Source organism: Cryptomeria japonica, chromosome 4, assembly GCF_030272615.1.
Source record: "Cryptomeria japonica chromosome 4, Sugi_1.0, whole genome shotgun sequence".
Lineage (NCBI taxonomy): Eukaryota > Viridiplantae > Streptophyta > Pinopsida > Cupressales > Cupressaceae > Cryptomeria > Cryptomeria japonica.
The window spans coordinates 391,060,826-391,088,160 of record NC_081408.1 but is presented as its reverse complement, the minus strand read 5'-3'; the positions used below and the strand labels follow the sequence as shown (position 1 = coordinate 391,088,160).

The window sequence follows — 27,335 nt, the reverse complement described above, 5'->3', positions numbered from 1 at the left end:
AAATTCTAAGCACAAAGATCAAATAGCTTCTACAACAACAATCTTGAACTCATCTGCTATATCTCCATCCCAGGAATTTATGCCATTCTGTGATAAGAGGAAGCCAGATCAAGATACTTAATCTGCTATAAAAGGCACTAGTCTTTGAAAACAACTAGTGAATAGGTATACCCGCCTAGGTCTTGCAGAGCCTAAAGTGAGAGAGTCAGTAACCAAATAGGTTCACTCTATAAGTTGGCCAAGTCAATTGGAGGGTTTGATCATAGGAGTTGGCATTTTCTTAGAACCTATCCAATCTGTTGATTTGAGACCCAACACATTGGCGACTCTGCTGGGGAAGAATTATTAAGACTCTGCTGTGGAAGAACCCATAAGAAAAAAAAAAAAAGAAACTTTCCTCTCAAGGAGAGAGGTGGCGGCTCTGAAGTAAGGGAGAGGAACATCAATGCACGGAACGAGATCAGTCACAAAAGGACAACCTTTATCCTAGTTAGATTTCTCTCAACGAAAGAACAAAAACAAAGAAGAATCCATGAATGAATTCATGAGAGAAAGGTACAATCAGTATAAGTATGAAAACAACCAACATTCACCTTTAAGAGAAAAGGATAAAGCAACTACTTCAAGCCCAGTGAATGAGGATTTGGTTGCAGCATATAGAGCCTAAAAGGGCCAATATCAAATTCCGCCTGGTTTTGAATATCACGAGGCACGATCCAGACAAGACACATCGACTTCATCAAGATCAAGTAAGGCAGATCCTGCAGATAGATTTGCAGATTTAACTAAAAAGATGATGGAGGCAGCTGCTGAAATGAGAGATTCTGGGAGGACTCAGGAGTGTTTGGAGTTATGTGCTAAATTAGGCATAAATGTTGGTGAGGATGACTTTAATAAAGATGGAAACAATTACAGAAAAAAATATGTTCAGACAGATCAGGGAGTGAGTAAAACAAAAAGTGATGATTTTAAAGCTTATGAGAACCCCTTGTTCAGTAACAAAAGGAATGATCATGTGCAATCAAGTGCACCACTAGTCCAGCAAAATTTACATAATAGCTTTGCTGCTCATAACCAGTTTCCACCTCAAGGTCAATTTTATAACCAATGTCCACCCCCTGATCAATTTCAATATCAATACCAGAATCGATACCCTTTTCCTTATCAAAATCAAATGCCCTTATATGATAACATGAACCAAAACTTCAGGAACCCCCATGGGGGACATGGGCTAATGAATATGGAACGGATGAGGCAATTTGATTTCTCAGGAATGATGGTGTACCCATATCCTATCCCGAATGAGATCAGGACTGCAATACCAAGATTCACTGGAAGTAATGCAATTACGGGGGAAGCTCATTGTAAGGCTTTTGATGCAGTAATAGAGGATTTTGGTTTACCACATGAAGATGTTAAGATCAGGTTATTTATGCAGTCATTAACAGAAGATGCAAGGGATTGGTTTAGAGCATTGCCTGATGCATCCATTAGAAGTCTTGCAAAATTCAAAAGCTTATTCCTTGAACAGTATGGAGACCATAACAACCCTGAATTTGCTTTGCATGAGATCATTAGCATCAAGAAGGAGCAAAATGAATCAGTGGTAGATTTTAACAAAAGATTTAACAGGGTTCTAAACAAAATTCCCAACAGGATGAAGCCAGTACCTGAGGTAAGCATTCTATATTACATCAATGCTTATGATAGTAAAACAAACTATGAGTTGAGAACTAGAAATCCTAGAGACCTCCGGGATGTTATGAAAGCTGCCATTATTATAGAAAATAACAGGAAGGCCGCTGGTAAAGTGGGAAAGAGAGAAGATGCAAGGTTGTACAATCCTAAAGCACCCAAAGCTAACAAGGATGAGGATAAGCTTGACAAAGTTTTGAATGCTGTAAAAGATCTATCTGTGAGGGTAAACAAAACAGAGAAGCAGCAATATTATCGTCCTGAAAGGCCCAGATTGCATGATATGCCCTATAACACTACATGGAAAGATGGAAGACTAGTAGACAGGAACCATAAGGATAACCAACAAGTCCCAGATCCCTTGAAAAGAACAGTGAACTACGCTCAAGATGATGACATGTGGTGTTATGCCTGCAATATGCCACATGCTCCTTCTTTGTGTGCTGTAGCAAGAGGATTGCAGGAGGAAGAGAATGGCTATGAGGAGCATATGGGCGACCCGACTGTTAACATGATATTCTTTGCAGAAGAAGGAGGATCAGATTCCATGAACATTGATCAGTGCTCTGTGTTACCCGTAATCACCAACATAGGTGAAGGTATTAAGCTCAGAATCCCCACTGAAGAAGAAAAAAGAAGAATTACAGCCTCTGCCGTTGCACAAGCAAAAAGGACTTACGATTTGAGGAATAGAATGGTGAATCCAGAGCAAGGTAAACCCGCTAGTCTTTTTATAAAAGAAACTGATGAGACACCCAAGCAGACAAATAAAGCAGCTAAGGCTAAGGAAGTTGTACCAAAGAATAATAAAAGGGGTCTTGATGATCAAAAGGAAGAAATAGCAAAATTTCCTTTAGCACAACACTCTACTTCATTTGATATTTCAAGTGCATTAACACAATTAAAAGTTTCTGTTCCATTGATGGAAATAATGAAGTTTCCTGAATACAGAGAGAAGACTCTGGAGATGATTTCAGGTATCAAAAAAGAAAAAGTAAATGAATAGAAACAAGAGATTCCAAAGGGTGACAATAATGAACAAATGGCCCCAGTTATATATTTAGGGTCCACCATAACCAAAAACCCAACACAAGTAGACCCATTTTATCTCACTTTGGTGGTAAACAATAAGAAAGTGAAGAATTGTATGGTCGACTCAGGAGCAGCCATAAATGTTATGCCTGTTGGAGTGATGAAAGAGCTTGGATTGGAAGTTGATACTACCTTTGGGAAGTGTTATGCCATGGACAACAGGTCGGTTCCAGTGGTTGGTATCATGAAGGATGTAGAATTCAAATTGGCAGCTTGTCCAGAAGCATCATACAAAACAGATATTACAGTGGTGGATGTCCCTCCAAACTATGGGATGTTGCTATCTAGGCAATGGTCGAACATGATTGGTGGGTATGTGCAGTTAGATTTATCATATGCTACGATTCCAATCAATGAACATGAGGTAAAAATTGATAGGGAACCTCGGTCCACATATATCATAGAAGACATGGAAGAATCAGCAAATCAAATATGCTTTTTGCAAAATGATATGGATAATTTCCAAGTGCAGTTGACAAAATCTAAGGTTGACGAGTGGATCCCCATTGAATCATATATAGCTGGAAAGGATGATCAAGTGTGGAAAATGTTCTTTGATGGGTCTTGTAGCAAGGAAGGGAGTGGGGCTGGAATCTTATTTATTTCACCCCCAGGGGAAACCTACAAATATTCTTTCAAATTGTTATTTGAGTGCACAAATAACATTGCGGAATATGAAGCCTTACTCACTGGTCTTAATATAGCAGTTAAACATGGAATTAGATTACTTAGCGTATTTGGTGACTCAGAGTTAATAGTCTCACAAGTGAAGGAGAAGTATACTTCAAAGCACTTGAGATTGAAACAGTATAGAAATGCTGTTTGGGATACTATAGAACTTTTTGATGCTTTTCAAATAAACTGGATAGACAGATCAAAGAACATTATGGCAGACTTTTTGGCCAGTATTGCATTGAAGGATAATGATATAACATTAACTGGGATATCTGAAGTAGAGATGAAAGTAAGACCATCTGTTCCTGACAATTTATATAATTGGCAAGTGTTTCAAGATGATACAGACCTGCTGAAATTCTTACAGTGTGTTGATCACTATCAGATTCAGGCTATAAATTTCAATGACTTTGTGGAAAAGACTGAAGGTAAAGAAACTTTATTTGGACATGAAATCATACAACTGAAGTCAAACAAATTACCAAGAGGCCTAGTAGCATTAGAAAGGGCTTTCAATACTCAGGATGTGATTGAGACTAAAGGATCAACTGTTAAAGAAAGTGATGTGGAACAAGTCAATTTAGGAAATGAAGAAACTCCCAGAAATGTTTTTATTGGGAAAAGGTTAACTTCTGCCATGAGGCAACAACTGACAACATTGCTAAAGAGGTATAAACACGTGTTCGCATGGTCTTATGAAGATCTCAAAGCTTATAGAGAAGATCTTTTTCAGCATGAGATACCACTTAAGCTAGAAGCTAAACCATTCAGACAAAAGCAGAGACCTATTAATCCAACACTGTTACCAAAAATGAGGGAAGAGATCATAAAAATGAAAGATGCAGGAATTATTGAACCCTGTAGATATTCCACATGGGTCTCTAACTTGGTGCCGGTCAGAAAGAAGAATGGGGATATTAGATTGTGTGTGGACTTTAGAAACTTAAACATATAATCTCTAAAGGATAATTATCCATTGCCAAATATGGATAACATGTTGCAGAAGGTGACAGGGTGTGAGTTATTGTCTATGATGGATGGGTTTTCAAGTTACAATCAGGTGAAAGTTAAAGAAACTGAAAAATATAAGACAACCTTTACAACTCCATGGGGCATTTATGTCTATGCACGAATGCCATTCGGATTGACTAATGCTGGTGCTACATTTCAGAGGGCAATGGATGTGGCTTTTGCAGAATTGATTGATATAATCATGGTAGTATACCAAGATGACTTAACTGCATACTCAAAGAAAGCCAAGGATCATTGTGAGCACCTTGAAAAGATATTCAAGAAAGCCTTAGAGTATGGGATTTCCTTGAATCCTAAAAAATGCCACTTTGGTGTAGAAGAAGGAAAGTTACTTGGACACATAGTATCCAAGGAAGGGGTAAGAATTGACCCTGAAAGGGTGGCAGCTATCAATGAGATTCCCATTCCCCGAACCATCAAGGCCATCCAATCATTCTTGGGACAAATAAATTTTGTAAGAAGGTTTATTTTAAATTTTTCAGACATAATAAAACCTATAATAAGGATGTTAAAGAAAGGAGCCCAAATAGATTGGACCGAGGAAGCAATCGACTCCTTTATAGCAATCAAGAGAGCAATTTCAGAAGCACCAGTACTGATCTCTCCGGATTTTAGCAAGCCTTTTATAATATTCTCATTCGCCTCCTGTCACACAATAGCAGCAGTGTTGCTACAGAAGAATCAAGAAGGGTATGAGCAGCCCATTGCATATTTTAGCAAGTCTTTGAGCCCCTTAGAAATAAAATATGAGTTGAATGAAAAGCAAGCTTATGCCTTGGTCAAATCAGTAAAACAGTTTAGACCATACTTAGTAGGGGCTGAAGTTATAGCATATGTTCCCAATACAGCAGTGAAAGATATCTTCAGACAAACTGAGGTCACGGGCAGAAGATGTAAATGGATCAACCAAATACAAGAGTTCAACATTGAACTCAAAATTTCACATGTTATCAAAGGTCAAGGATTGGCCAAACTCATGACAAGAACTGAGATTGAGGAGTCTTGTGTAAATCAAGTAGGGTTGGAAGAAGCCAGCTTCAGTATTAAGAATACAGCATGGTATACTGATATCATGTATTACCTTAAGCACTTGAAATGTCCAGATGGTATGACTGATAATCAGAGAAGAACTTTAAAGCTGAAATCTGCAAAATATGTGATTGTCAATGGGGACTTGTATTGGAAAAACAGAGATGGGATATTATTATTATGTCTAGATGACTACCAAGCAAAGAAAGTTCTTCAAGAAATGCATGATGGGGTTTGTGGTGGTCATTTTTCGGCTAGGACTACTGCACACAAGATATTGAGAGCTGGATACTTTTGGCCATGTGTTTTCGATGACTCTTACAGATATGTCAGAAAATGTGAAGCTTGTCAAAATTTTTCAGGCAAAATGAAATATCAAGGGTCACTCCCATTAAGACCAATGCTAGTTGAAGAACCATTTCAGCAATGGGGAATAGATTTCATAGGAGAGATATCAGAAAGATCCAGCGGAGGACACAGATGGATATTGCTCGCTACAGACTATTTTACCAAGTGGGTAGAGGCAATACCCACTAGACAAGCTACTAGTAAAGTGGTAATAAAATTCATAATGGAGAACATTATCACTAGATTCGGTGTTCCTGCAAGGATCATCTCAGACAATGGTATGTCCTTTAGGTCTGAGGAATTCAACACTTTTTGTGAAGAATATGGCATCAAAATATCTCATTCTTCTCCTTACCACCCTCAAGGAAATGGGCAAGCCGAATCAAGCAACAAAAATATCCTAAAGATCATTAAAAAGATGCTAGGACACAACAAGAAGGCATGGGATTCAAATTTGAGTTTTGCATTATGGGCAGATAGAATAACAGTGAAGAAATCTACGGGAAAGTCTCCATTTGAGTTGGTTTACGGCAAAAGAGCCAGATTGCCTTTGGACAATCTCTTGCCTGTACATAGATTCATGACTCAGGAAGGGATAGATGTTGAAGACCCCTCACAAGAGAGGATGATGCAGTTAGTGGAGCTTGATGAAGTCAGAGCAGAGGCTCAGAAGCAGAATATCAAAATCCAAAATCAGATGAAGAGATTGTATGACAAAAGGACAGCAGATAGGAAATTTTATGTGGGTGATTGGGTCTTAATGTGGAATGCAAGGAGTCAAGACAAAGGCAAGCATGGCAAATTTGAGGCCTTGTGGATCGGACCATATGTGATTATGGATAAAAAAGGAGAAGATTCTTACCTTCTCCAAAGTGCAACAGGGGAAGTCCAAGAATTGCCAGTACATGGACAATTCTTGAAAAACTTCTTTTCTTGATATATTCTGTTATATGTACAGTAGATTTGGATACACTTCCATTGGAAATACCATAACTTGTCAAAATGTATCCTCGCTAACCAGAGATTCTGAATTCTTGAAGACATACACAATATGACTCCATCCTCAGTCAGAGCCACTGTTGAACAATATATTTGAACTTAAAAATCTTCCCAAAGGCGCGAAAGCTAAAAGATCATCGGCCAAAATATCATGTTGAGCATCTCAGAATGAGTTTCACTGAAAGAATAGTTTCATCGAAGTAAAACACAAAGTTAAGATGTCTTCGGCAAAATATCTCTTTCGGTAAACGAAGGAAGCCACTCATCGATATCCCAGTTTCATCGAAAAGTGAAACACCAACAAAAGGTGAAGTCGAGGAAATGAAATTGCCGAGGAAGCTTAAAAAGCATTCATCGAAAAGCAAATCTTATCGATAACAATATGTCGATAAAAGCAGAGGGATTTCATCGATAAAAGGAGGACATTGATGAAAAGAAGATTTCGGAGGGCTCGCGTGAACTTTCACCGAAGTATAAAACTCATCGAAATATGATTTCGATGAGACTCACGAATAACTCATCGAAAAAGACTTCATCGAGGAGAGGATGATTTCGAGGAGACTAGAAGATGGTTTTTCGACAAGGACCATTCACCGATGAGTTGATATCGAGGAAAATGAACTTTCGATGAAAGATTAAATCATTCAACCGAAGACAGGGGTTTCATTGAAATCTCGATTCACAATCTTTTCAGCTGAACAGTACTTCCCGCGAAGGAATTAAAAAGCTCAAGTTGAGGATGTCACATTTGCAATTAAGTTTAAACATTTGAGTAGCCGTTATAAACACAGAGACATTAACTATTGCACAAGTTGCCCACACAGTTACAGCTGAATTGATCGAATTTTCGTAAGAACCAGACTTTGGTGCAGAAGACGGAAAGTTACAAGGAGTTAGCTGAAGTTCGTAAACAACAGTTAGAAGAGCTCGACAATTCTCCAAAGTAAGTGTGATATCTCTCATTGATTGAAATTATGGAACCATCTTCTTCTTCTAAAAAGAGTAGGAAAGGAAAGGAATTAAACCCTGAAGAGAAACCTAAACGACAAAAAAAGGAGGGTAGAGCCTTAGCTCAGGATCTGTTAGACCAGTGCCCGGCATCCAGTGTGAGGTCCAAAAAAATCAAAAGTGAAGAGGAAGGGTTGGAAGATAGATTTGAACATTTAGGAGACATATGGACTGAAATCAGAGGACATGAGTTGTTCTTATTTGGTTACAAGAGAAGGGATGCTCCTGAGCCCGTGAGTAACCTATGGAAGAAAAATTTGGGGAAATTGGCAATTCCGAATGTATTTGTGGATGTCGAATTAATGAAAGCTCTAGTATATTGTTATGATCCAAAACCCAAAACCATATGTGACTACCGAGGGAATCCTTTGGTGGTAATTAACAAACAGACCATTGATATGGTGTTTGATTTAGACTGGGATGTAGAAGAGAAAATTGACATACAGAAGCTGTCGCAAGAGTTCTTCAATTTAGAGGACATCTATAGGAAATGGAGACTACCCATTCACCGGCCAAAAGTGGGAAAGTCCTTAGTTCCTTTCAGTAAAGATGACAAGGTGCCTTTTGATGTCAACCAGTTCCATCCGTATTTCAAGTATACATACTATGCTGCAGCCCAAGTATTAGGCTTAGAAGATCATGCTCTCATGGATATTGGGGTTATGGTTCTCTGTGCTGATCTACAGTCAAAAGACCCTAGGCCGTTTGACTATGCCACTTATGTTGCAGAAGCCCTAAATCATGGGTTGGAGAAGTTAAAAGGAGACCTTGTAAATGTTCATTTCTCATTGTATTCCTTATTAATGCACATTATTCTTTATTCTGGACAAGAAGTCAATTTCTGGTTAGACGATTTAAGCATCAGAGCTTATGATAAAAATAGTTTGAAGAAACCAGTCCAGTTGTGGGTTTCTGCATGGGATCAAAGATTTATAAACAACCTGTATTGGCACTTTTAGAAATATTTTGTAAAACCACTCAGTGCAGGCTTCGGATAACATAGAAATTATGCTTTGTCTCCTGAAATCAAAAGATTCCTCAGGCCAAAAGACTTCTCTCCAGAGTCTCAGATTGATCACAACTGGGGTGATTGGTATTGCCACCCTAATCATACAGAAATCAGGGTTTTCGGGTATGAAGGAAAGCCATACATGCTTCCAATTACAGTGCCAAACAGGGTGGCTAGTCTAGAGATTATAAGACAACTGTCTGCTGTCAGTGCCAAACATCTCACAGATTTTGGTAAACAATCTATTGTGCTAGGGTTACTGGTGTTTTCTGATTTCATTGTTAAAAGTTCTAAAAGTTATCATTTACTTCAAAATAAGTTAGAGTATTATGGCATGACTCTGGGTGATCCTAGAGAGAACTTTGATCCTGAGGGATATATAAAAGCTGCAAGGGCATCACAGAAGCTAAAGGCTGGAATACATGTGGCTCAAATGCCAGACGTTTTAATCAGGAACCTTGAAAGGGAAGAGGCCAAGGTTTTGAGAGAAAGAAGTGAGATGAGTTGGGAAGCCTTTAAGTGGAAAAGAGCAAGGGGGATGGTGGATGGAGACCTACTTGGAAATCTCCAAGATCCTTTGGAGATAGCCAAAAAACTACTTCAGCATGAGGTAGAGATTATGCATAGAGTACCCCCACAGTTCCTCCATTTTGTCAACACTGGAAGAGATAGTAAGCCATTGGCTCACATGTCACCAAAATCAACTACTAGTAGCATCCCTGCTGACTCCCCTAGAGAAGATTATCCACCTAGTTTTGAAGCAGAGGTAGATGTGGAAACTGGTGATTTTAATATTAGGGATATAGTTGATATAAGGATGACAGAGCATGAAGACTTTGTTGCGGATGATGGATTCGCTTCCTCGAGAGAATTCCTTTCATTCTTATACCAGTACAAGGGGGCTCATGTGAAACGAAGTATGGCTGGGAGATCAGAAGAAGAACAGATGAGAAGGCTCCAAGATGAGATAGATGCTCTCATGAAAGATATGACCCCTGAGAAGGGGAGGAAAATATTAAAGGAGGCTGGAGTTATCATATTTTCAGGTTGGGATATAAATTCAGCACTTCTGTTTGATGGATTCTTGAAGAAGCAAGACACAAATCAACAGGTATTGCCTCAAGAGATAGATAAATTGTTCATGGGCTCGGGGTATGATCTTGATCAAAAAGCTCTCCTACAATGGGCACTATATCCAAGAGGAAAAAGACCAATTATTGTGGATGTTGAAGAAACCTTTGGACACCTTATGGTCCATCAGGTAGGAAAGATTGACCCTAGGGTCACTGCAAAATTAAACTTGGATGTAGCCAAATTAAATCTGGATCAGACAGAGTTTTTGGTCAGGGAAAACATTACCTATAAGGGTTTATATGAAAGAACTAAAGAGGAGAATCAGAGGCTACAAACAAGGATATTGCAATTTGAGACACGGACTCCTTTAAATGAATATGCTGCATATCCCACAGGACGAAGCTTGGATGATGTTTCTGATGTTCTATATTGGAAATATCAAGCAGAGAAGGCTGCCAAACAGGTGAGTAATATTCAACAGAAGATGGATAAAATGGTTAATGATATCATTGAACACAGGTTCAATACCATGCTCATCCATGTTGAACATTATTGGAGGGTGTACACTGGAACCATAAAGGCATTAAGAGAGCATGAAAGGTTAAAAGCACGATTGCATGAAGTGATAAACAGTGTTGATGTGATGACGCTGGAGGAGAAAACAGAAGGGACTTCGTATATGGAAAATCATGTTAAATTCGAAGATGTGCTAAAAGGAGATCTTAAAGAATTAGATGATGGGAACCCTATTGGAATGCCCTCGATTTATAAAGAGGGAGAATTAATATCTATGGATGAATGGCGGAATGAACTTCTAAGCATTAAGGATCGGGCTCTGTCAAGATTGGATCGAAGCAAAGCCATGGCCCCTACTGTCAACCAGATGATATTCGAATACCTTTCACAGGGAGAAGAATTAAAGAAACAGAGCATCAAGATCAAGACTTTTAAAGAAGATGATTACATTCATCATTTAGGGATGCCTAATCTCTTTTTACTTAAGTTTGTTAAGAATGTTCAAATTGACAGTTAGTATTTCGAAAAGACATGTCTTTTTATAAATAGCATTTGCTCTCATATATATATGAGAAAGGTTTCTTGTAATTGGATCAATAGAACATGATAGAAAGAATACAGTGATATATGATAGCTTGTAAGTTTCCTGTTGCACAAATTTTGGCGGATACATAATATAATCAGTTGTCTTTTCTTTGCATATGTGCTGTGGATTATTTCATTCGTTGTTGGCAATTGCTTGTGATATTATCTAAAGAAGATAAGGTTATTCATGTTCTTTGAGTGAAATCTATGTTGTATGTTATAAGGTTGAAATAAAAGTTCTGCTTGTGAATTATAATTGTTCTTTGCAGTGCTTACTTGGATGGCCCCTTAAAGGTAGGGTTAAATTCATTCAAGCAACTTATGATATAGGCATTCAATTGATCTCATAAGAAATAGTAACTGACAGATCCATAAAAGGGGTGGGTTTAAAAACTGTCTCACAAGTTCACACAATAAGTCCTAAGGCAATATAAAGACTCTGTAGCCCAGACAGCAAAGAAGGCATTGGCCATTTGTAAATTACAACTTACCACCATATTCATCATATTTTATTTTACAATAGGAGTAATTGAGTAGGAAGCATAGAGTAAGTTGGCAATAGTGTATACGTATAAAATTCTAAGCACAAAGATCAAATAGCTTCTACAACAACAATCTTGAACTCATCTGCTATATCTCCATCCCAGGAATTTATGCCATTCTGTGATAAGAGGAAGCCAGATCAAGATACTTAATCTGCTATAAAAGGCACTAGTCTTTGAAAACAACTAGTGAATAGGTATACCCGCCTAGGTCTTGCAGAGCCTAAAGTGAGAGAGTCAGTAACCAAATAGGTTCACTCTATAAGTTGGCCAAGTCAATTGGAGGGTTTGATCATAGGAGTTGGCATTTTCTTAGAACCTATCCAATCTGTTGATTTGATACCCAACACATTGGCGACTCTGCTGGGGAAGAATTATTAAGACTCTGCTGTGGAAGAACCCATAAAAAAAATACTTAGAGTGGTGAAACCACACAAAGGAATACTTTTTTAGCAATGCTATTAGAGGTGTTGCAATTTTGCCATAATTTTGTACAGACTTATGTTAGTACCTAGTCAAGCCTAAGAAACCCTGTTGGATCTTGATGGTTTTGGGTTCTTGTATTCCCTCGATATTTTTTTGCATACATTTGCACTCCCTCTTGTGAAATGATACGTGCACGATACTCCACCTATTGCACACAAAGAACTTAGCAAAAAGGGAATAATAATCTTGTAAATTCCTATAAAGTGAATGATCCTTTAAAATCTTGAGGATAATCTCCACATGTTGGAGATAATCAACCCAACTTGAACTATAAATGAGAATGCCATAAAAAAGACTAAGGTGGATTTGTAGAGGCAACCTTTGAGCACCTAATTTGTTAGACCCCAGAAGGTAGAGAACGAATTACTCAAGACAAAGGGCATCACCAAGATTTCATAGTAATCATGTGTCTTGAAAACTGTTTTTCAAATGTCTTTCACCTTGACTCAGATTTGGTGATATATAGAGCAAAGATCTAGCTTGATAAAAAATATGGCCCCAAAGAGCTCATGCAACAAATCTTTGATTGCAAAGATACAAACTGCTTTTTAATTTAAAGTTTATTTAGTTCTCCAAAATTAGTGCACATTTGCCATCCACCATCTCTCTTAGGAACCATCACCATAGGGAACAAATAGGAGTTTGTACTAGGTGTGATGACACCCATCTCCACGTGCTCCTTAACCATGTTTTCAATTTCGTTCATCTATTCAAAAGGATAGATGATAGTTCGAATATTTGGAGGTTGATTGTTGGGTATTAAGGGAGTGGCATGGTCATGTGACCATTACAGATGGAACCCTTTAGGCTGCTCGAAAACTTTGATATATTAATCTAATATCTTGTGCAAATTGGAAGTTAAAGGATAGGAGGGAGGTGAGTTTCAATAGAGTGGAATTTTGCAATATTACTAAAATGCACTTTCTTAAATGCTTCTCAATGTTGTGAGAATTGACTAGTTGAACATTGCTGGCTTTTATACATTTCAAAGTATAGTCTTTTCCTTGTTGACTAAATTTTATCCAAAGTTTGGAATAATAAAACGTGATTAGACCTAATATTTGCATGTGTTGTACTCTGAACGCCACATTAGCTCCACCCAAGTTGAGAGCAGACATATTAGTGGTCATTAGATGTTACCCCATAGTGAGTTTGACATTATGATGCTTGCCACCGTGGGACATGGTATTCCATATTCCCATTAGCCACCATAATTTGGAAATTGCTGTATGAATGGAGTTGGTTGGCAAGTTTTTTGCCAATGAAGTTACGAGTCTTGCCACCATCAATTAGGACTATAAGGAGTTGGTGATTGATGTAGCCAATGATTTTGAGGATTTGGGGGGAAGTGAATCCTGCAAGAGCATGAATAAATATGTGGGAATTCTTTGCTGACTAAATTTTTGGTAAAGCTACCTCTACTTCCTCATTTGAAGATGCCTTAGCATCATCAGGCCCCTTGCAGAATTGATGAGATACAATCATTGTAGCAACGATTGGTGTAGCCACTGATTTTGAGAGTTTGTGGGGAAGTAATTCTTGCAAGAGAATGAATAAAGATGTTAGCATTCTATGTTGACTAATTGTCTGGTAAAGATACTTCGACTTCCTCATTTGAAGTTGCCTTAGTGTCATCGGTCCCCTTGCAGAATTGATAAGATACAAATTTACAATTGTTGTTCTCTACATCTATGGCCTTTCCCCCATTTTTTGATCATAGTTGAACTTGAAACAAATTCCATTTGTCTTTTTCTCAACTAATTACTCCAAGATAATCAATGAATAGTGCTAGGTGCATTTGCTGTATTTGTGGCAACCTTCATTTTCTTGGATTATTGAGGTCAATCCAGAAGTAAAAGCTATTTTCTGGGATGTGAGTGTGTCTTGAGCCATTTGGGCTATGACAATAGAATTTGCTATGGATTGCGGATTATTTTTTTTTACCTTAGCTTGAATCTTAGTTTTTGTTAGTAAATTTCATATGGGACAGGGCTGCTTAGAAATTACACTCTCATTTTTTTTAATATTTATTTTGAAATTGACTTTCTTGAGTCTTGAATTACCAATCTTCTTCTTTCTACTCTGTAATCTCTGAATACAAACTGAAATAATGCATCTAACATAGACTTCCATGCTCCTAAAAATAGTTGACAAAATACAATTAAAATGATCCTAAAATATGTCTTCACACATGTAGTTTTCCAAATGGGTGATTAGAACTAAAAATAAAACTAAAAATTTGGGTGAATAAAGCAGTGAATCAACCCATTAAAAATGACTCCACAAAAAGCAAAAAAATTATCCTAAACATAGTGACTGACTTTCTTCTAAAACAATAACTAATGAGTAAATAAAAAACTAATTTTTGTTTCCTAATAGACAGATGGAAAATAATACCTAAAACAAAATCTGCTTTTATTAGCTGCACTGACTTTCCAGCAAACTGTAGAACGCATAAACACATTCTCAACAACTGTTGGTGTCTTCATCAACAATTTTCTGTCATCTTTTTCAGCATTTGTTTGTCATATTCAACAGCAATTGTCTATATCTTCAACAACAACTGTGATATCTGCATTGGCAAGAGCTTGACTTTGTTAGCTTTTTAAAACTTCATTAGCATTTTGTTGTTTGACATATTTTTCTTCAATTTTCATAAATGAAAGAATAGCATGGAGAGGAATCCAAGAGGCCATGTGTCAAATTGGACATCTCTTCAAATGCAGCGTAGTAATGGTGCCTATCTAGACAACTTGAAGAGGCTGCCTTTTGGGCCTTCACAAATACTTGTGGCAAAGTAGGCTAAAGGGGCTTTGTAAGATTCTTTCCATCTTGATACACTAGGTAAAGAGTGTGCACATCATAGATATTATTGAGTTGCTCCTCCCTCTAAAGCAAGTCTTGTTGTTGTGACATGTGTCTCAACAGAAAGTTGGTGAACATCAAGGTAACACTCCATTGCGGCTGGTCATGTTTTAGCCCCTTTTCCACGAACTTTAGGCATGCCAGTCTTTTGGGGCTTGGGAGGGATGCCCCATTTGCTATTGGAAAAGTGGTGTTGATGAGATGAATGTTTGTTGGAGTGAGTGTCAACCAACTACTCGATCGCAGTATTTAGGTTCCAAAAGTGTACTTGAACAAGTTAGCAATGAGATTGTTGAATTAATCTTGCAGGAAATCCACTTTAGATTGGAGGTCTTGTATGCTAGCTTTAGTATAGGGATTTAACTTGGGAGTCATTTTGCTGTTACAAAATGTGGTACTTTGGGCTGACTGAAGTTATACCTACATAGTGTGAAGAGATGATCACAATGGCATAGGTGTGCGGATGACATAAAAATTGTATGGGCCAACCAAAAAGGGTTCCTAAAGTTATGTACTGAAATGATAAGCTTGAAAAGATGGTCAGAATGAGACCATTGCTTAGAAAGGGTAACCTTTCTTGGTTTGGGAGAAATTTGGCCTAGCAGTTGCAAATTCGCAGACTGTAAAGGAGCTGAATGTTTCCTACTACAACTAACACAAAACCTTGATTTAGAGTTTGTTGTTTTGTTTCTAAGCGCTGTTGAGTTTTGTCTCATTGATATATTACAACATAATTGCTTAGTTTTTTTTGGATTTGTTTAGATGTGCAGAATCAACTTGTTAATGCTTGGATCTACACTTAGTGATGGAGAAAAGTGAAAATGCAAAATTAGGGTGTGTTGCTTTTGTGGGCTTTATGATTTACTTATCTTGATCATAAGTAGTGGACCAAGCCAATATTTCAAAGCTCTAACCGTCGAGGATTCCACCATCCTTTAGTTGCACTACCCCATCTTTGAGGTACAAAGAGAGTAACTTCAAAGAACTAACTACTAATTAATGCACTATAGATTTCAAATTTCTAATGGCTTCTTATGGGGAGGCTTCACCTAACCCAAGGGTTCTTATGATACACCAAAAGGTATGTGAAAGTTCATGTCCACCTGTGGATGATGTTTGAAGCCTAGGTATTGGAGTCTAAGCACCCTTCGCTAAACTAAACTCTTTATGGGTATCTAGCTTATTAGTTACAACTTTCTACATTATTTAAAACCCTCGACACAAGGTTTCTAATTTAGACAAATTATTTCTTTTTGCAAAAAACTGATTAGTACCTCATTGCATTCAATACTTTTTGATCAATGAGATTCCTTTAAGGGAAAGATGAGAGATTGTAGTGGGTAGTTGTAGTAAGCCACTAATTGGATACTATTGAAATAAAATATGGCCCTAGAAGGAGATTGGATACCACTTGCAAGGAAAATGCAATGATAGTAATGACAATACACATACATGTGCAAAAAGTATGAGCAAGAGAATGCTATATTATGTTCATGGGTGCCTGTTGTGACATTTTCACACATCGCCATTGCAAATGGAGACCCCCTCTTTTTGCTGAATAAAGCAAGTCTTTTGCAATTTGTGTCGTCTCCCAACCCTAAGGTATGTGTTATAAGGTCTTGTTGGTCTGGATTTTGGCCTTTGGAAATAATAAAGTGACTAAGTAGGGAATGGATTCTTAAGGAATATACAACCTAGCTAGGATACAATCTTAATATTGTCATCAAGTCAAGAATTAGGGTTTTAATGTATTGAGAAAGTCATTGTGCTTATTGCTTTATCCTTCAAACTTTGCATTTTGCTAACTATGAACTTGATTGATACTTGTACTTCACAACGTTTCCTTGTCTTTCTTCAGGTACATTACGAAGAGAGCAAGACTTTGGATGTTGAGAAGAGGACTTTGTGGAGTGGGTGATATCATTGTCCAAGGAAGAGATTGCAATAATGGAACAAATAATGCATGGTTAGAGGAATAGAATGATGGACATTTGGCTAAGTGTCAAGATAACCCTAAGAACTGATATGAAGAAATGAAAGAGAATCAACCAAAATTTTGGCTGTCTAGAAGCATGTATTGTCTATTTTAGGGTTTGAATCCTTCAAACTTAAAAAAGAAGTGTGTAACCTTGAGCATAGTGAAATTTGAGGTTTATAGAAAGAGAATCCTTCAAGGAAGCCACCAATGAAATTTGAGCATTTTTCAAGAACTTTCTATTTTTAGCAATGTTTATTTTTAATAAGTTTCACTATGGCCCCAATTGGCCTAATTTCGCGTTTGGACAAAACTTTCTATTTTTAGTAGTTGCCATTTTTTAGCAACATGTGAGCATTGATTGTAAGTGGAGCAAGTAGCCACATTCAAGTCCAATGGAACGAAGATGAAGTGCCGAACGTCAACCAAGCCAAAAGTGTTCTTCTCCGAGGAGGAATTGTCCAAAAATCCTAAAATCCTTCTCTACCACTCCAAAGGTGCCCAAGTCTTGGAAATGGCAAAAAATTGACTATGGGAAAATTCCTTCTTCCCCCTCCAAGTGCACCCAAGCATTCATGAAGCCATGGAAATTGAAAATTTGGCTAAGTGTTTGAAAATTCCTCCTCCAGGCCTATTATGCGCTCAAGTATTCCAGAAGGTATGGAAACTCAAAATGTGACTAAGTGTTGGAAAAATCCTCCATGCCATCCCATGTGTGCCAAAGCATTCTCAAGGCATGGAAACTCAAATTTTGACTATGGAGAAATTCCTTCTCGTATTCCAGAAGATATGGAAACTCAAAATGTGACTAAGTGTTGGAAGAATCCTCCATGCCATCCCATGTGTGCCCAATCATTCTCAAGGCATGGAAACTGAAACATTTGACTAAGCATGTAGAAATTCCTTTTCCAAGCTCCAAATGTCCTCATCTCCAAAATGTCAAAAGATGATAAAACATCAAAGATTCATCTATCCAATCCAAAGGCATCATTAGGACATCAAGAGGCATGGAGGTCCAAGATGAGCAGATCCAATTTATGACATACAAGTTCAAGAAGAAATCTAGTCTTAGGAAGTTCATGGAGGAAGAATTCTAGTTCTAAACATCGAGGACATTCAAACTCCAAACATTCATGCTTCAAGGCAATCTAGTTCTAGACCCCAAGGATCCAAAGTTCAATTGTAAGTGAGAAGAAGAATTTACAACATCTTGAATCTCCTCTGGAAATCCAAGTTCAAAAGTTAGAAGGAAAAGACTCAAGGAATGACAACCATAGACAAGGAAAGATATTCCAAGAAGGTGAATTCCTGAACCCAAGTACGTGGAAAGAATAAAATGATCAAGGAAGGATAATTTCAGAAGAGTTGATCAAAGTTAGAACCTTGGTCTAGACGATGCAATTTGGGAATATACTCCATCATAATTAGTCAAAATGGAATATTCTTTGTGATGAGTTATCGAGTCTACCTAGCACCCAACATGTTGATGTGGTGCCTACTCACCTTCTCTGGCAAATTAAATTTCTCCAAGTCGACATGACTAGATTCAATGAACCCGACTTATCCAAGGGAGCTTCTAGAAGATGCTACCCAACTTATCCAAGAGAGATTCTAGAAGATGCTGAAATTTTTATTATTGGTTTATATTTGAAAGAAGGACAAGTGTCCCCAAATGTAATTTTCTCATTGGTCGACTTGGCTCCACTTTTTTGTGCCATTGAAGTTGTTGTTAGTAAAACCCTAATTAGGGTTCCATCTTGTAATCTTTGTCCTTGATTGCAAATCAATCTTGGCCATTCATTTTCGGAAGGATCTCTATAAAAGGCCCATGCCTTCTCATTTGTAAATCATTAAATAGCTCATTAGAAATAGAGAGCTCTTGCTCCTTAGAGTAGAAGTAGAGTAGGAGAAGGAGAAGACATTTTTGTAAGAAATAAAATTTGATTTCATTGAAGAGTGGATTCATGTTTATTTCAACTTGTTGCATGGTGTTCCTTCGATTTCTCAAGTTGTTAGAAGTGCATTGATGTTAATGGAGAATGTGACAATGTTTGATGAATTTCAATGGTTTATGCTTTTTGCACTGAGATGATTTCTATTTGCAGTGTAAAGTTAGCCTAAACCTTTTTTATATAGATGCTTAACTTCTATCATGGAATGTACATTGTTCATTATGATGGTGCTCATTAGAAGTCTTTGCATAATCCCTGAAAGATTGCACCAGTTCTTGTGGAGTTGTTGTTAAGCATGGCAAAGCAAGACTTGGTTACTGGGAATTTGTCCATAGGAGCATGATCCATTGCTCTCATTGTCCCTAGGAGTAGATTAGAACTTCTTAACCTTTTCCCTTTTGTCCTTTTCAGTTCCACTTAAGTCCGTTTAAGGAAGAAGCATCACAATCCTGCAATATCCAATGATGAAGTTCCAGCCATAGCATCAAGAGAAGTGAAGAACAACAAAGCGTAAGTTCCCCTTGGATTACCAACACACATCATGCCAAATGAGCTATATCCATCATAAAATCACAAGTTCGCGTAGGAACCTTGGAATCACTTTTATGAACTTTTGCAATCTTAGCATAAAAGGCAATTTTGCTCAAGAGAGGATAAAGTGTGTTTGGCATTTTTTTTTTGTGTTGGTGTGGTCATAAAACACCCATCAATAGTGCCACTTGAAGGGGAATTCTTTGAATAGAGCATAAATGCACTTACAATATTCGAGATGCTTTATGATTGCTGTCATTACAATATATAGAGTCTACGAAAAGACAACTTATACTATCCTATGGATGTAAGATAACTAGTTTTACACTAGTTTAGCATATGAGGTGGCTTACAAAGCACTAACTAATAGCAATATGTATGGTAGAATGAGAGATCCTAACATTCCTTGGCACAAAGTGTCCAACCTTAATCAGTTTGTCTAAAACTACCAAAATGGAATCATGATTAGCTCATCTTCGGCAATACGATGACAAAATCCATCAAAGTAACAACACATTATGAAAAGTCACATTATGTTGATACAATTTACTATTTGGATGGCAATGCTTTGCTTAACTCTCTAACATTCTAAACGCTTTGCAACAAAAGTCTCTACATTGCCCTTCATTTTGAGCTAGAAATAAGTTATCTTCAACTCAACAACTTAGACTCTCTTGAGTGAGCACAATGTGGTGTTGTATGGGATTTTCTTAAGATTTCCTCTTTGCAATCACCTTCCATTAGAACATAAATTCTTCCTTAGAAGTGCAATAGACCATATCCAATTGATAATTTGAGCCCTCTAGCTTACGCTCCAACTCTACTTGCATCAATTTATACAATTCGTCCAATCTCTAAGCTTGTCCAATGAAATCTGTAAAGCTGGATTACTCGTGATATAGTTATGAAGCTTGCCTTTCCCCTAATAGCATTTGCTATCTTGTTCTCTTTACCTTTCACATAAGAAATGTTAATTTCAAGATTGCTTAGAAATTTTTGCCACCTCATTGTCTAACATCCAACTCTAGTTGGGTGAAGATATATTCAAGTCCCTTATGATCTATCCTCAATAGAAAAGGTCTCCTTGTTAGATAATGTATCTATATTTTTAAAGCATAGGGTTTGCCGCATTTCAACCATACAGCTCGAAATCCGATGAACTCAAAAAAAATCGGGTGGATTGTTTTAGTTTGCCTTGAGATTCATATGGAAATGTGTGTAGGTTTCTTAAAAAAATATCTAAAAAATAATAGTGCTCGTTGAGGACACATCCTCTATGGTCTTAGCCTCATTTCGGGGACTCTTAGATGCCTCAGAAATGTCTCCCCGGTCCCCTATCAGCCCCCAAAATTAGGGACATTCCAAAAACATGCCAAAAATTCTAGGGGATGGCTAGCCATTCTCGGGACGGTCCCAATCCGTTTGAGGGATGTCTACGCGTCCCCTACAACCCAAAAATTTTTAAACATGATTTTTTTAAAAACACATTTATATTAAAAAAAGGGATTGGCGGGCCCACAAGGACTCCCCCCCCCTTCAAACAAAATAGGTTTTACTTATCAAAAAGAGAAAAAACATTCTCATTTTGACATTTGCAAACTTGTGGTGAGCAGCAATGAGAGAAGAAAAGCAGGTTAAAGAGTGAACAGCAGTTGAAATAGGAGATTAGGACATCAAATCCATTGTACTAGAGGTAAGTTCGTCATCTTCTGTTTTTTCAATTTGTTTTGCATTTTTCAAGTTTTTTTCAATTTTTTTAATACATAGGAAGGGCATTGTATGCTTATTTTTCCTTTTATTTGAACTTGCATCTTTGTTTGAAATTCTTAACCAATAAAAATCATGAGCAACATTGAGAGAAGTGACAATGAGGAGGTTGAGATTCAAAAGGAAGAAAAAAGTAGAACTCATAGAATTATGGCAGCCACTAGGGGGTTCTTCAAGGAGTGGGAGTGGCCTAAGCTGGCAAGGTCAAATCGATTTGAATGTGCTTCCGAACTTCTTAAAAACTATGCAAAAGAGCCTTTTAACCCCAAGAAACCTCTTTTTGCAATTTGCAACACGAGTTTCTAAGGATAAGAAAATAATTCAGGGGGGAGTAGAGAATGGCTTTGCTATTTGTGTCAAAAAGGATAGGGGCAGTTATATGAGAGTTTATTGTCAACTTTTTTGGATAAGTGGTAAAGGGGTGAAAGGTTGTGAAGCTATAACTCTAGCAAAAAAGCTAGGAACTTCATAGGATAATTTGTAGCCTTGTGTATGATTGCCTACAGGATCCATTGATGTTGAATTTCATGGGGAGAGGGTTCTACTTTTGCTTCTACTAGAGGAAAGAAAATAACTACAAATGTTGCAACAATGTTTAACACACAATTATGAGATGTGGCTGAGTCATCTATTGCCGAGTTTTTTTTTGCTCATGCCATACCATCTCATGTGGCATGTTCACCATATTTTAAACAAATGTTCAAAGATGTGATAATTGTCGGTCCTTCATTTGTTCCACCCGAAGAACATTACCTACACACCACCCTCCTTGATAGAGAGTATTCCAAGGTGAGTGTTGATGGAAGATATGAGACAAACTTGGATAAGGGATGGATACTCCATCATCATGGATGGGTTGATCAATATCAAACATCGGCCACTCATCAATATTATTGTCACAAGTTGGTTCTTATTTTCATAGAGTTATTGATTATTCTGGGTAAAAGAAGATGTAGCCTTCCAATTTCAAATTTTCAAAGATGGCATAGAAGAGGTTGGAGCCTCTAATGTTGTACAGTTAGTGACCGTTTTTGCACTTGTGTGTAAGTTAGTTGGCTTGATGATGGAGGGTCCTTATAAGCACATTTTTTGACCCCACGTTGTGTTCATGCATTGAACACTACCTTGAAGGACATTGGGAAGATAGATTGGGTGAAGGAAGTGGCATCAAATGCTATAAATGTGCAAATGTTCATTTCCAACTATCACATTTCACTTTCTTTGTTCAAGACATTTTCGAGGAAGAAATTCATCAAGCTTGTGGGGACTATATATGCTAGCTACTTCATTTTGTTAAGAGAGAATTCTTGAGGTCTAGGAGGCTCTACAATGAAAGGTGGTCAATCCAAAGTGGGGTAGATGGCAAGAGGCGAGCACATTGGAAGGAAGAAGCGTGAAATAAAAAATCCTTGATGATGACTAGTGGTCCACAATGAGGTAAGAAAATTGCTGATTTTAGCATAGACTAAAAACTCGTGGACTTGCCATGGACTCGTGAGTCCAGTGGCGCCACAAGTTGACTCGCCATGGAACCATGAGGCGAGTCTTTTTGAAAGACTAGACTCGTGCAACCCAAAACACATGTCAAAAAATTATCTAAATCTTTTTTTCAAGTCAGTTTCATTCTCTTCATCAAAACATATACATGAAATATAACATTTGAGTATAAGTGGCATTTGAATATTGGCAGGATGTTTGAGAGTGGTTTCAAATCTCTAGGAATTATAATGCAAATTCTAGGTTTTAGAAGATCTTTTAAATTTTCAGACAGTCAAATTTCAGTAATCAGTAGGCTCCTATTAGCATTCTCTTGCCCTCTCTATCTCACTCAATTTATCTGCCCCGAATTTTAGACCTATCTATCTCCCTATCACTCTTCCTCTATCCCCTCTCTCTACCACTCTCTATCTCAGTCTCTCCTCTCTCCCCCAAGATTTAGAACTATCATGATTCATTATATGTAATTTTGTAAACATTTATAAACTTATGTTGCTATTATATACATTTTAAAGTTCGAAACTATGAGTATGGATGATGAAATTTCAAATATTGAGTGTTTGGAGATCATATGACATGTGTAATGTTTCAATTATGGCTCTTATGTTCTCTAAATGCATTAATTTCTTTATGTTTTTTTTTGTAAAACTACGGTTTTTTTTTGTCGAGTCTTTTGCGAGTCTTTCACGAGCCTGAGTCCAATTTTTTGGTTTGCCAAGTCTGTGGCGAGTCCGAGTTTTAAAACTTTGGATTTAATTATTTAATTTTTAAAATGTTATTGATTAATTTATTTTTCCATTCTTTTTGATGATTTAATATTTTGTAACTTGTTTGCACTTGCAGATATGTTTGCTTCTTCATTAAGCCTATTGTGTGAGTGATTAGATACGCTGATACAAACTCTTCTGAGATCTTTGATAGCATGTTTGGACATATCAAGCAAGCAATTCATAGCAGCGACCCTACTTTGGGATTTTATTATGAGCATCTTAGGCCCATTGTGATGTGATGATGGAACACTATGAACACCCCACTTCATATGGTAGCAAAACTTGGAGAGTGCCTCCATCTCATGATGAAGAGGTGAAAGAAGGCTTCATGAAGGCCCTTGGGAAAATTTATACTGAAGAGGAATGTATTTTACTTAGCACACAATGGATTGCATTTATCGATCTCCATGGTCCAACCTTTAGCAAAGTAGAGGTGAGGTTGGATAGATCACATTAGCTCAAACCCATGCTATTGGATGGTCGAGTAGCATGACAAGGGTACACCAGAGTTGAGTTTACTTGCCGTTCATCTTTTTTCATAGGTTGCCAATTCCTCTGCCATTGAGAGGAACAGGTCCACATATAGGCTCATCCAATCAGTCAAAAGGAACAACCTTACTTCTAGATGATCAAATGAGTTGGTGACTGTATGACTGTACACAGTGCTTTGCGGCTACAAGATCGACTGACTCAAAGTATCATGAGACTCCATTCTTGTGTTGATCTCAAAGATGCTATACAAATAGACGAGGAGGAGACACAACACGGATTGCGACAGTCCTTTATACTGGCAATGACTCAGACTAGAGCTCCGATTTTAATTTAGATCTACTAGTTACATCTGCTGATGAGGGACAGCCATATATTTTCTGTCTATGTCATTTCATTGTTGAAAGTTGGAGCCTTTGGGCATTTTTGTTATAATTCGTATGTAATATGTATGCACATTGACAATGAAAGTGTATTAAGCTTCTATAATGTCTGTGATGAAATCTTTATCAATGTTATGATATGAATATTCGAATTTCTCTATATTTTTAAAAAATTACCTATTTTTAATAGTTGTTCACTAAAACCTGGCCCAGAAGTACCCACAAACTAGTAACATGGCTCGCTGTTCCCTGTTGTACCCATCCTTGAAACTTGGGGGAGTGTAGAAATATACATTTTATAGTATTAAGTTTTTTAATTGTTTTTAATAAAAAAGCCTAACATATTAGGGGTTACCTAGTAATTTGCGATTATTCATGTGATATTTGCTGGTTTGTTGTTCACTGGCTGATAAGTGTCTAATGGCAGAATTTGTGATGCCACGGGATGTGAATGTTATCATGGAGAATTTTTTTGTGCCTCTTTGTGTTGCCTTTTCTATGCCTAGACATTTTCTCATCAAATTTAAGATACCTCCCTGCGTTGAATCAAAATAACTTTAAGATTATTGGAAACTAATTGTAATTTAATGTGGGGAAGCTGCAGCTATGGGAGGAGGGCTTGTTCTTTGTCTTTATTATTGTTTTAGGAATTTTTTTGTTTGTTATAATAGTTAATACATTACAATGTCAAATATGATGATTTTTTTTTTCAAAAGTAAAAATTTAATATATTGCCCCACTCAAGGTTAATTAGTAATGGTGATGAAACTCTTATCATTGTGATGATATGTATTGTAAAAAGGATATATATTGTAAAAAGGTTATCCATTAAATTTTTGTTACCTTTGTGGTCTGATTATTGTGCTAGTAAATAGTTTTGTCATTGCAAAAATTATGAAGTTACCCAATAGGCACCAACAAATGGAGAAATCATTCAGAGGTCAACAATTCTCCTTTGTTTTTGGGTGGGTAGCTCACTCGTATGATGGGGTTTGTAAATTTTGAGTACTTTTAACAAAAGGTGCGAAAGTTAGGAAAGGGAAAATGAGAGGAAAGATAAAGAAAAAAGTTTGTGAACATAAGAATCACAACCTAGATTCTTTGAAAATAAGTAATCACAAAAGCACAAAGCCTTTCGATCTAGAATTGTAAGAAGATTAAGTAAAGGGAAACATATATATTACGAAGTACACATAAGAATAACCAGCTTTAGGAATAATATATGACATAAGAACAACAATTTTTTTGTGCCTCTTTGCGTTGCCTTTTCTATGCCTAGACATTTTCTCATCAAATTTAAGATACCTCCCTGCGTTGAATCAAAATAACTTTAAGATTATTGGAAACTAATTGTAATTTAATTTGGGGAAGCTGCAGCTATGGGAGGAGGGCTTGTTCTTTGTCTTTATTATTGTTTTAGGAATTTTTTTGTTTGTTATAATAGTTAATATATTACAATGCCAAATATGATGATTTTTTTTTTCATATGTAAAAATTTATTATCTTATTTTTTTACTATTAATACACAAAATTTAATATATTTACAATATTTAAATTATAAATTTTAAAATATCAAAAGAAAATTTAAATTTATTATAATTTTTTTTTTTTATATTTAAAATATTTACAAATATATATTAGTGGTATTTAATCAAGATTTTTTTTTTTCAAATTTGATTTTTGCTGAACCTAGTCTGGGTTTTATGTTTACTGAACTTGAACCTGAAATTGAACCTTGTGACATAGACCGTAGGTACCAGAAGTCTGGTACCATCAGGCCAATAACAAACAAACATGTTTCTTGAATAAATTCTATCATCATTCTTCTGTTAAATCTATTTGGAAGTTGTTCTGCAGTGATGAATAATCAGTTTTTGATCCATTTAAAAATAATAAAAATTATTTAATTTACATGTCTTTGTTCTTTTAATTAATTTATATTATTTGTAGTTTGTAATAGATTTGTTTTCCAATTTTCTAAAATGATGATGATGATGCAGTGGAACTTGGAAGTTACCCTTCTGTCTGTCCTTCTGTCTTAATGTAATCTGATCATTGTAATGCCTTCCATATTTAATTTTTTCAAAGAAACTAAGCATACGCTTTTAGGATTGGAAGGAATCACTAAATATGTGTCTTATTCCTTCTTGTGCCCAACTTGATTGAACAACTCCTTGCTTGCAGATATGATTGGGCAGCAAAGAAGAGTTTGCAGGGAGGTTATTTCCTATGGTCCATGATTGGATATGGATTTGGTAAGGATATTTTCTATGATTTCATTTACCTTTTACAAGATACCTATCTTACACACGGGGACTTTGTAACTTAGAATTGTAGAATTTCCTAGTAACTCATGAGAACTGTTAATTCATGTTGTATTTTATCCATGCAAGAACTATTGATCTTGTCATTAGCTTATTGGATTAGTATATGAAGAATCTCTGTTTTTATTTGTCAATACTAAAAACATTCTTTTTAACTACAGGGATAAATGTTATACAAAAAATGAATGTCCCAAGTTTGAGCTGCATTAAGATATCAATTATTTTGCAACTAGAAAGTTTTCAATGTTGTCTCTTTCAAAGCATCATACTATTTTTTGTACAAAACAATCTAACAGAGTCTAACGAGCTAGCTGACAACAGAACTAGTATCCTTAAGTTATCTTATCAACGCAACAGTTTGCACTAGTTCTTTGCCTACTTCTCATCTTCTTCAGCAGCATCTGCTTCTGTAATGGTTACCCCTGAATTTTTTTAATTTTAAGGAAGCTTTGCAATTTTGAGTGATAGCAAGAAATGGATAATATACAGTTTGCCGATTGGTTTTGTGTTTCAGATTTCATTCATTAACTTTCAATACCATTGCAGGGAAAACTCATAATGTAAATGTGCATAATTCAAACAAGATAATATCTACTCTTCAATGTTTCACGAAATAGACTAGAAAAGAAAGCAATTTAAATTATAAACAGACCTCATAAATGCCAACAATGACTGTTCCCTGTGAAACTGAA

General features: G+C 36.7%; 1 protein-coding gene across 1 annotated transcript in view; it reads left to right on the top strand.

The window, feature by feature from the left end:
* The window catches only part of LOC131074659 (signal peptide peptidase-like 2), a 148,453-nt gene that overhangs the window by 111,263 nt on the left and 9,855 nt on the right, over positions 1–27,335 (top strand). The window contains exon 12 of the mRNA XM_058011323.2: positions 26,504–26,574. Within this exon, the coding sequence (XP_057867306.2) occupies positions 26,504–26,574 (71 nt within the window). The remainder of the gene's footprint in view (positions 1–26,503; positions 26,575–27,335) is intronic.